At 42.0% G+C, this 11,198-nt stretch overlaps 1 protein-coding gene across 1 annotated transcript; it reads left to right on the top strand.

Annotated features, from left to right (window-relative positions):
* The first annotated feature begins 1,011 nt into the window (after positions 1–1,011).
* Positions 1,012–10,155, top strand: LOC115076812 (basic phospholipase A2 Ts-G6D49-like). The gene is made up of 5 exons (XM_029578730.1): positions 1,012–1,092; positions 5,574–5,788; positions 7,159–7,303; positions 8,339–8,445; positions 8,993–10,155. The coding sequence occupies exons 2-5, from the start codon at positions 5,746–5,748 to the stop codon at positions 9,151–9,153; spliced, it is 456 nt and encodes a 151-aa protein (XP_029434590.1). The 5' UTR covers positions 1,012–1,092; positions 5,574–5,745; the 3' UTR covers positions 9,154–10,155.
* Positions 10,156–11,198: the final 1,043 nt, after the last annotated feature.

The following is an 11,198-nucleotide window of genomic DNA, read 5'->3' as shown; positions in this document are numbered from 1 at the left end:
AGTGTGCAAGAAGCAAACAATTTTAAGAGGAAAGAAACTTCTAGAAGTCATGATATTAGATTCCAAGGCAGTAGACTCAAGAGTAATACTAGGAAATATTTCTTTGCAGAAAGGGTGCTGAAAGCATGGCATGGCCTTCCCAGAGGAGACAGCGTAGGCAAAAGCATTAATGGAATTCAAGGAGGTCTGCATTAAGCTCAGAAGATCCTTAGTTGCAAAGAAGTGAAGAGAAAGCCGGAGATCAACCGTAGTCTATGGTGCTGAAGAAGGAAGCCGATGGGCAGAGTACATGGACCTTATGGTTCTTTATATGTTGTCAGATTTTCTTTTTTTGTTTTAATTTGAATTTTTGGATCAATTTGCAATCAAGCAAGGAGTTGTATTAGAAAATACAGTTTTTAAATGTATTTATATTCCGCCTTTGGTGACACCTCAAAAGGGATTACATTCAGGTACTGTGGGTCTCTCCTTACCACAGATTGCAACAAGTCTACAAAAAAAAAAACCCCAAAAAAACAGAGGGGCATAAGAAAAGGAATAAGAAAACATTAATTGAACCTCCCTTCCTCCAGTCAGACAACCATAGAAATGAGGTTTACAGCATATTCCTTGTTACTGAATAGGAACCATTTGTGTGACAGTTTTCTTATGAATTTGCATAACCAGTACCTTAGCAAGAAATCCTTCCTATATTAACTGGCTGCAGGGCACATTAGTTGGCAGGGAAGCCCTGGAATTTACAAGGCGTGGATCCCTTTTTCAGTAATGAGATCAGTTTCATAATTCTGTTGAATGGACCAGCATTTAAAGGGGGTTCCACCGGTTTATCTTGTTTATACCTCAGCTGATGACACACTCTGTAAAGAGGAAAGCAAACAAATTATCCTTGGTAGCACAATGCAGCGCGCTATTGACATATCAAGGGATGATATGTGTAACACGCGCCTGACGTGGTAGGTGGGAATGAACCGGTGATCTCTTCAGGGCAGGACAGCTGGCGACAGACAGCATCTCGCACCTGAGCAGGAGACCCATGGTTCCCTGGCCCAGCGTCACCGACGCTGACCGATCCAGGAGGATGCGCCTAGTTGGGTGAGGTTAACTAAGCATTCTTTTTCTTCACTTAAGTCTTTCATTGACTTCACAAAAGAATATAAGGAGAAATGTGGCAGTATGATATGTGAAATAATGCTGCAGAGAAAACCTATGAGAAAGGAGGGAAGGAATTCTTGCCATTCATGCAATGAAGTAATAGGGCTTATTGTTGCAAATAATATTGATGCTCATGCAGTTGGGTTCATGGTAGACCAGTCCCCAATACCGAGCCAAAGTAATGGTATCGACTGTCAAGTAAATGGCGACTGGCAGTAATATCAGCAGGCAAGAAGACTATTAGAAAATGAAATAAGCAACTGTGAAAATGCTTTATTTTGAAAAATTGAAACTATATTTTGACACCATCTTATCAGTGGTGAGGGTCAAATAATCCTAACTAAATTTTGCCGCCTATTGGCCTGTGTAAATTTTTCATTTTTCAATAAACCATCCAGGATCTGCAAAATCAAATGCTACCTATTATAGAAGAAGAATTATTAGAAAGGGAATGGTGAATAAAACGGAAAATGTCATAATGCCTCTGTATCGCTCCATGGTGAGACCGCACCTTGAATACTGTGTACAATTCTGGTCGCTGCATCTCAAAAAAGATATAATTGCGATGGAGAAGGTACAGGGAAGTGGAATGGAACAGCTCCCCTATGAGGAAAGACTAAAGAGGTTAGGACTTTTCAGCTTGGAGAAGAGACGGCTGAGGGGGGATATGATAGAGATGTTTAAAATTATGAGAGGTCTAGAACGGGTAGATGTGAATCGGTTATGTACTCTTTTGGATAATAGAAAGACTAGGGGGCACTCCATGAAGTTAGCATGGGGCACATTTAAAACTAATCAGAGAAAGTTCTTTTTTACTCAACATACAATTAAACTCTAGGATTTGTTGCTAGAGGATGTGGTTAGTGCAGTTAGTATAGCTGTGTTTAAAAAAGGATTGGATAAGTTCTTGGAGGAGAAGTCCATTACCTGCTATTAAGTTCATTTAGAGAATAGCCACTGCCATTAGCAATGGTAACATGGAATAGACTTAGTTTTTGGGTACTTGCCAGGTTTTTATGGCCTGGATTGGCCACTGTTGGAAACAGGATGCTGGGCTTGATGGACCCTTGGTCTGACCCAGTATGGCATTTTCTTATGTTCTTATGTTCTTAAGAAAATTCTAGTTATTGCTGTATATTTTTCGAACGAGTGGGGTGAAGTGGATTCCACCTGGGCTTCAGGTTGCACAGGCTGAGAGGCCAGACAATGACAAGGGCCCTCTAGGGTGAGAGAAGCCACATGCAGGACATTTATAGATATGGGCTGAATAGAATCTAATGTCATCCGTGGTTTTTTTTTCCACTCCAAGTAACATTTTTTATGTAATAAAACCACAGCTTCCATCTTTGACCAATGTACCAGATACTTCTGTTTTTTGGTTATTTAGCAATAGAGACTTGTGCGATATGATAGCAGATAAGGACTGTAAGATTCACCTAGCCTGCCCAGCTCACGTCCTTTTGTATATCACAGACCACGGTTGGTTCATCTGTGCTTATCCCATGATTTATCCCCAAATTGCCAACAACTAAAGACCCTCTGTGCTTATCCTGGGCTTCCTTGGATTCTATTAGTGTTTTTACTTCCTCTGTGTACCATGGGAAGTCCCTTCATACCTCCAACACCTTTTCTTTGAAGATATATTTTCCAATGTCACTCTTGATCTTACCCCCCTCTGAGCCTCATAACATTAACTTCTTGTGCTACAATTTCATTTCATTCGCCTTAAGCGCTTTGGATATGTTTCTTGATTTGAAGCTCAAGATCATTTTCTCAATGTGTTTTTTTTCTTTTTCTCCTAGAGTGCAGAATTCTAGTAGCCCTGTGGCCCCTGGAGAAAACTGGACTCTCTGGAGGTGGTGATACCTTTTATTGGGCCGACATAAGAATTACCAGCAATGGTGGTGTATGTGACATGACAAGGAGACCTATATGGCCTTGAAAGCTCACATACAGCAGCTTTGAGTAATCCCTAGGCTTAACCAGATTTCCAGTTAGCACAGTTTCTTACCACCTGAGCCACTGGTCTTGCCCTGCAAGTAGGTTTTTGTATAAATGCACAAACTGCAGTGTGAAAAAAAATAAGGAGAGAGCCAGCCAGAAAAGAAACTTTGAAAATCTGATGTATAGTGTGCAAGCACACTGACCTCCTCTGTTACTAGAATAGGGTGCAAAGAAAAAAACAACAGGAGTGATACACAAAATGACAAGAAGACAATAAATAGACATATAAAATATTAAATTAAAAATGTTAAAATATTATAAATTTAATATCAATAAAAACATAAATATATTAAAAATATAAACCATATGTAAAATTAACCCAGTGATGAATCCAATCCACCCATGGCCATGTTTTGAGAAGATGTCTGCATCAGGGGTGATTACATAAATGGTTGTCCTTAGACCCTATTAAGAAAAAGTAAAAATCTATCATCAAACTACTAGACCTGTAATAAATAACAAATACTACAAAAATTTTTATATTAAAAACATAGGAAATAAAGCCTAAACCAATACTACTGTAAAAATATTTTCAAATAATACAACTTTAAAAATGGTATTGCATATAAGAAATACATGAAAAGAAAAAATAACACATTTATTTATTTAGATTTATATTCAGCTTTTCACACTTTTTTCAGCGCTTCAAAGTGGATTACATTCAGGTACTGTAGACTGGGAGGGAATTTCCCTGACCCTAACCCTATCCTTTTTCCCTCTTCCCCTCTCCTCCCCGACCCCTAAACCTATCCTAGCTAACCCCAATTTTTTTGTTTTTATAATTACTGCTCCTCTGGAGCAGAAGTAAACTCTGCACGCCGACCAGCTGCCGGCCCGTGCTTCCCCAGGACAGCGTCTAATGGTCCTGTCCCAGCCCGCCCCTGGCCTGCTCCTTTCTTCAAGCCCAGCACTTCTGCGTATATCCGGAGTTACGCGCGCGGCCAGGCCGTTTCTAAAATGTGCTCGGTGCGCGCAAGGCCCAGTTGCACGCGTAACCCCCGGTATTTGCGGCCTTTTAAAATCGACTTGTATGTTTTTAATATACAGTTTCTGTTATTTATTCCAATTGTACTAGTTTGGTGATAGATTTTTATTGTTTCTTGATAGGGACTGAGGATAATCATTTATGTAATCACCCCTGATGCAGACATCTTGTCAAAACATGGCCATGTCAGGTGTATTGGATCCATCACTGTTTTCATTTTACATTTGATTTTTTATTTTAATGTATCTATGTTTTTATTGATATTAAATTTGTAATATTTTAAATACATTATTAATTTAATATTTTATATCTATTTATCTATTGATCATCTTCTTGTCCTTTGTGTACCACTCCTGTTGTTTTCATTCTTATTGTGTGGTTCACACACCTCTTTTTGTCTTTCCTAGATTAGGGTGACCACCCCTTATCACTGGCAGTATTCTGAGATGCCTCCTTAACTGCCCCCTACCTCCCTCTCGGGCCGATGCAGTACAGTGCACTCCAGTGGAGCGCACTGTTAGCCCGGGTTTGGATGTGCGTTTTTGACGTGCTGGCTTTACCCTTTATGCAGTAAGGGGTAATAGCGCGTTGAAAACGCACGTCCAACACCCCCAAAACTAATAGCGCCCGCAACATGCAAATGCATGTTGATGGCCCTATTAGTTATTCCCACGCGATGCAGAAGCCGCACATTTTACTTTCAGAAATTAATGCCTGCCCAAAGGCTGGCATTAATTTCTGCCGGCACCGGGAAAGTGTGCAGAAAAGCAGATATTAAGTCGGAGGCCCCAGAATTTAAAAAAATCAAAAAGTAAAATTAAAAAAAAAAAAAAAGTAAATCGGCCGGCGGCCCGCGGGTTGGAAGACAGACCTCAATTTAGCCAGCGTCCATTTTCTGAACCCGTGGCTGTCAGCGGGTTTGAGAACCAACGCCGGAAAAATTGAGCGTCAGCTGTCAAACTCGCTGACAGTCGCTGCTCCTGTCAAAAAGGAGGCGCTAGGGGACGCGCTACTGTCCCTAGTGCCTCTTTTTACCGTGGGCCCTAATTTGCATCTTCTCCCCCCCTGAATCGCGTGCACAGGAGAGTGGCCTGTGTGCTCGCCCGCTCTCCCGTGACTTTTACTGAATCGGCCTGATAGTAAAGCGAGGAACAGAGCATTTCACACCTGCTAACCAACTTCGAGTCGAAAGTGACAGTGGAGTACTAGTTTTATTTCATCTTCCTTATCGCCCTGCTCAGGGCTCTTGCTTCACAAAAGCAAGAGAACTTTCCTGAATGCTTAACGGGAGATGAAAAACTCAAGACTGGCTCAAATGTGTCCCTCATGACTTGGCGCTATGAGCTCGCCTTGAGAGGGGGCCAACCGCCCAAAGAGGTCTCTTCCATTGTTGATGGATCTGATGGATTGTGAACTCCTTTTCTACTTCCAGTTGTGCCACTCTGGGATGAGACACAAACAGCGTGTCTCTGGAATCGGCGTGACAAAGTGGTCCCAACACGGAACAAGCAGGTCCTGAGAGCAGTATTGTGGCTGCATTTCACCAGGACTGAGGTGGAATCCTAGGCTGGCAAAAGGGGCAAAGCTTCGAGTCCTGCCCAAAGATGAATCATTTATTCCCATTAGCCTTGGTGATTGCCGTCTGCAGTAAGTATGGGATACATTCCCATTTTCGCTGACACGCACTAATAACAGCACCATAACCTCACTCTTGCTACTTACTCTGCCAATGTGTCTCTCCAGGCATTCAAGACTCGTTGAACCCAGACAGCCTGTCTGTAAGACCGTGGATGGGAACGCCCATACCAGTTCTCCATGAATAATTCCTGTCACGTGGTGCTCACAAATGCTATATTTTCTTCGCTGTTGAGCGTTTCCCTGTTATAGTCAGTGGTGTTTGTGGACATTAATGCTGGCTCCTCCGTCCATGCCCTCCCAAAAAATGTAATAAAAAGAAACCTCACAGCTCCTTTTTATTATACCAGAAAAATAACATGGGAGAATCTATATGCTGAAGGCTCTATACACGCACACACTTTCTGAGGCCAGATAAATCCCTGTATATTATTCATTCACCTCGATTCTCATTTCCTCTGTAATCAAGCCAGCCACTCTCACCAGGGCTTTATCACCTTCCTCTGGAATCGCCATGGAGCTGGAAGAAGGGTGGATTTATCTTGGATTTCTGATCTTCTTTCAAAGCTGCCAGTTATGTAACCATGCACGAGCCAACTTCAAAGTCACTCCCTCCACCCCACCCCCCCACCCCCAATGCCTCCTCTTTCAGATATATTTTTGGTGCTGACCGAGGCTTGCCCTCTTCTTTTTCTTTTTTGCCAAATTTGTTTTATTTCTCACCATTTTGCATCCTCCTCCCCTCCCAACCAGCCATCGTCCTCAGCTCAGCCATCAAAGTGACGGCCCTCAGCCAGGGACCAGGAGCCGTGGCCCCTTCTGAAGTTTGGCTGAAACAGACCTTGAGTCTGGCCACTGGATGTCGCTGTTGTGCAACAGCTGGAACTCAGCTCCCCCTACCCCAGAATCCGTTGATGCTGCACCTGTGACATCCCCAAGCCCCAATCAGCCTGGAGAATGGAGGACCTGGCCTGGGAATCAAGCTTAGGCCATCTACATGGCAGCGTGCAGGACCGCCGCTGAGACACTGAATCGGCACCCCCTCCTTCCTCCTTTGTTTACTGTGTCTTGGCTCTCCTCTGTTCCTCCACGTCAGCTGAGTTGCTCAAGATCATACAGTTGGTAAAGGAGGCATGATCTAACCCTGGGTCTACAGACTTCATAGCTTAGTCTTGAAGCCTGCACAATCCCGGTTTTTACTATTTGTCCTTTAGCATTAATTCATTATTCTCAAGAAGCAGGACGCATTTATTAGAGAAGTGGGAGTCCAGACTTTTATGAACTTTTTAAGATTGTGCTAAACAATGGAAAAAGTGACCTATGCCAGAGAGAACTAGTGGATTGTGTTCCTTCCTGACATTCTCTGCTTACATGTCTTGCAGTTGCCAGGGTTGCACATGCCAGCCTCCTGGAGTTTGGAATAATGATTTATCAAATGACCAAACGAAACCCACTCATTTACTACATTGCCTACGGGTGTCACTGTGGGCACAGTGGAAAGGGAGCGCCAAAGGACGAGATTGACTGGTAAGACACAGGGGCCCTGTCGCTGCCTCTCTCCAAAAGAAGGGTGGACTTTAGGGTGGTAAGAGATGTGGGCCAAGTCTAACCACATCTGGCTATTATTGTGTAGGTTCATAATCGGCAACCCTTCTACTGTTAGAAGGGAATCCTCAAATTAAGCTTATAGTAATTAGGGCAGAGCTTCCCAAACCTGCTCTGGGGACCCCACAGCCAGCAGGATTTTCAGCATATGCACAATGAATATGTATGAGATAGATTTGCATATACTGAGTCTCCACGGTATGTAAATTTATCTCATACATATTCATTGTGGATATCCTGAAAACCTGACTGGCTATGGGGGTCCCCAGGACAAGTTTGGGAAGCCCAGCAGCAATTAAACCATATGACAAAAATATACCTAAAAATAACTCTATCATTCATGCTGGAGAGTTACTCTTTTATGAATACTACTGAAAGTTTTTTATTCATGCATCTCTAATACTAGCTTAAATGGAATTCAGTAAGTATTTAGCCTGGCACTCATGTCTATATATAAGTTGTTTTTTTTTGGTTCTCTGTTGGTAAATCTGTCTCCATTATAAATGGGAAATTTAATGGTCTAATTTATTACATCTATGACAATAGATGAATGCATATTGCGAGTTTCTGAACCGTGATGAATAGAACGTTAACAAATATTTGAAATATGAGGAAAACGCTTCCTAAAAAGAAAATGTATAAAGCATAGAATTTCATTTTCTTCGGGATACCAGGGCAAGTGAACAGGAAAGCTTTTTTTCAGCTTTCTTCAGTAATTATGGACTTCCATCGAGGCCAGAAACACTACATAAAGGAGATCAAATTCCCATCCATGAATAAGGCTGGTGCGGGGAGCCCCTTGCATTTGACAGGGAGGGGGGTGGCTCAGCCAGGTCGGCTGAGAGTGGAGGGTCCCAGTAGACAGCTTTTGACTGATGTTGAGCTTCGCCAATTAAGCAGGGCTTCACCAAAGACATTTTAATTCATCTCGCCCCCTATCTGTTCCTTCCTCCCGAGGTGCTGCCATGCTCACGATTGCTGTTTTGACCGGATAAGCAAATTGGGATGCCATCCAAAGACTCAGTCATATAAATACGCCTACCTCGAGGGGAACGTCACCTGCAGTGAGTGCTGCTCTGCTGTACTAGAGTAACCATTAGTGCTGGACAGATGTACGGAAACAGTTCTCACGGACGTTTCTTGTTCACTCAGATGGTAACTTTCAAACTGATGCGCAGGCACAAATGTGCGCGCGTTTGCCGGGTGAGAAAACTATGGGGCAGGAAAGTCATTCCAGTAATGATCTGTGGAAAATATTTAAGGGGAAAAAAAAGCAGGAGTTGGAGGAGTGGGGGCTTAATGCAACGTCCTACCTAGTGCTCTTGGGCTTAACATTTTAAATAAATAGTCCAGACTAAGCTGCACACTCTTCTCACTGGAGTTGTCAACAGGCTCCAAGTCAAGTGAGACAGGTTGAGTCAGTCCAGATTTCAACCCATAGTACCTACAGATTTGTAGTTGTTTCCAATTTCTCTTAAAAAAAAAGGCAAACCTGCAAATGCCTAGGCAGAATGGGATAAAACCTCGTGACACAGAGCTTGTTGACAATGCTACTTCCTATTCCATCTCAGAAAAGACCCCTGATCAGCTGTACATCTCTCTCTCCCACAGTTGATCCTGAAAATGAGACACTGGCGAGCACTTGCGCCAGGCAAATCTGTGAGTGTGACAAGGAGGCTGCTCTGTGTTTTAAAAGAAACAATGACAACTACAAGGGCAAATACACCATGTACAGTAACTTGTTCTGTACAGGTCTTCAGCCTCAATGTTAATAGCTTCCCCACCTCCCCCAATGGACATTTTGACGCTGATGTTCAGGAGATTATCAATGGATGAGGCCACACTGTGAAGCAGACCTTTTCTTCCAGACAACAGCTTTTTTGGGAAAAGCCTAAATAATGTGACAGGAAGCAGAAATACGTCACCATTCACCAACATCTAGCAGTTAATGGGTTGGGTTGTCATCTTCTGGTTGCTTAGGTTATTTTGTCCTATAAATGCACTTTATGTTGTTATTTAGTTGGATGATTGTTCCTGCTGATGCTTGTTTATTTTATAATTTGTTTGTATTTCATTATTGTATACTGCTGTGTACGGATCATTGATTTGAAAAATGCTATTTCTAAATCAATGAATCAAATTCAATTCACCGATAAGGGAGATAATGTGGAAAGAACTGCCAAGTGTGTGCTGAGGTAGCCTGGAACCCGGCTACTGCAGATCACCAAGAGATAGCTGAGAGCTGCACAGCAAACGGCAATACTAAAAATTAGTTGCAATGATTTGTTTTAAATTGTTTTGTTGATTTTGTTTCTTATACATTCTATTTTCTGTAATCCGCCTAGAACAGAACCAGGCAATTAGGTGGAATAGAAATTATTGTAAATAAATAAACCGTTGCCATTTCCATAAGTACACAAAAACTTTGGAGGGAAACTAATTTAAGGTATGCAATGCCTCGGGCTCGGCCCCAGAAGTTATTGCCGATTCAGTAGAAGCACCGCCCCCTGCTGCTGACTTCCCCGAGAAGTTCTACCACGTGGAGAGCACTTCCTGATGTGTTAGTATGGTATTGCATTTCTTGTTGGTGCTAACAGACAGAAGGTACCAATACTAATGCCGATTTATGGTACTCTGAAAAAAAAAAGCCTGAGACATTGCTTAGCGACATTATTTGAGATTGCAGCATGCATTTTTCCATTTGTATCAAGGGTGTGCTATAACATAGTAACACAGTAGATGATGGCAGATAAAGACCAGTTGGCAGACACAGTCTGTCCAGTGCTCTGTTCTCTCTGATCCAGATGTCCTTTTGGTTCTTGAAATAAGATCCCAGTTCAAACCTTATATTCCATCGCTAGAAGAAAGAAAGGAGACAAAACACATCATTTTTTTAAAAAGGCATCAAGAGGTGATCCAGAAAATTACAGACCAGCGAGTCTGATGTCCGTACCAGGCAAAATGGTAGAAACTATCATAAAGAACAAAATCGCTGAACATATAGATAGGCACAGTTTAATGGGGCAAAACCAACATGGATTTAGCCAAGGGAAGACTTGCTTCACAAATTAGCTACATTTTTTTGAAGGCATAAATAAGCATGTGGATAAAGGTGAACCAGTTAATATAGTGTATCTGGATTTCCAGAAAGCATTTGACAAAGACCCTCATGAGAAGCTTCTTAGGAAATTAGAATGTCATGGGATAGGGGGCAGTGTCCTATTGTGGATTACATACTTGTTAAAAAATAGAAAACAGAGACTAGGGCTAAATGGTAAATTTTGCCAATGGAGAAAGGTGAATAGTGGAGTGCCCCAGGGATCTTTTCTGGGACCACTGCTTTTTAATATATTTATAAATGACCTGGAAATGGGAACGATGAGTAAGGTGATCAGATTTGCCGATGACACAAAATTAGTCAAAGTTATTAAATCACAAGAAGATTGTGAGAAATCGCAAGAAGACCTTGCAAAACTAGATGACCGGGTATGCAAATAGCAAATGAAATTTAATGTAGACAAGTGCACTTAGGGAAATAACCCAAATTACAGCTACACAATGTAAGGTTCCATATTAGGAATCTCCATTCAGGAAAAGGATCTAGGCATCATTGTTGATAATATGTTGAAATCCTCTGCTCAGTGTGCAGGAGCAGCCAAGAAAGCAAATAGAACGCTAGGGATTATTAGGAAAGGAATGGAGAATAAAACAGAAAATATCATAATATGTTGATAATATGTTGAAATCTTCTGCTCAGTGTGCAGCAGCAGCAGCCAAGAAAGCAAACAGAACGCTAGGGATTATTAGGAAAGGAATG

This window comes from Rhinatrema bivittatum, chromosome 15 (genome assembly GCF_901001135.1).
Source record: "Rhinatrema bivittatum chromosome 15, aRhiBiv1.1, whole genome shotgun sequence".
In the NCBI taxonomy this organism is placed as follows: domain Eukaryota; kingdom Metazoa; phylum Chordata; class Amphibia; order Gymnophiona; family Rhinatrematidae; genus Rhinatrema; species Rhinatrema bivittatum.
This window is presented reverse-complemented; position numbering and strand designations above follow the sequence as displayed.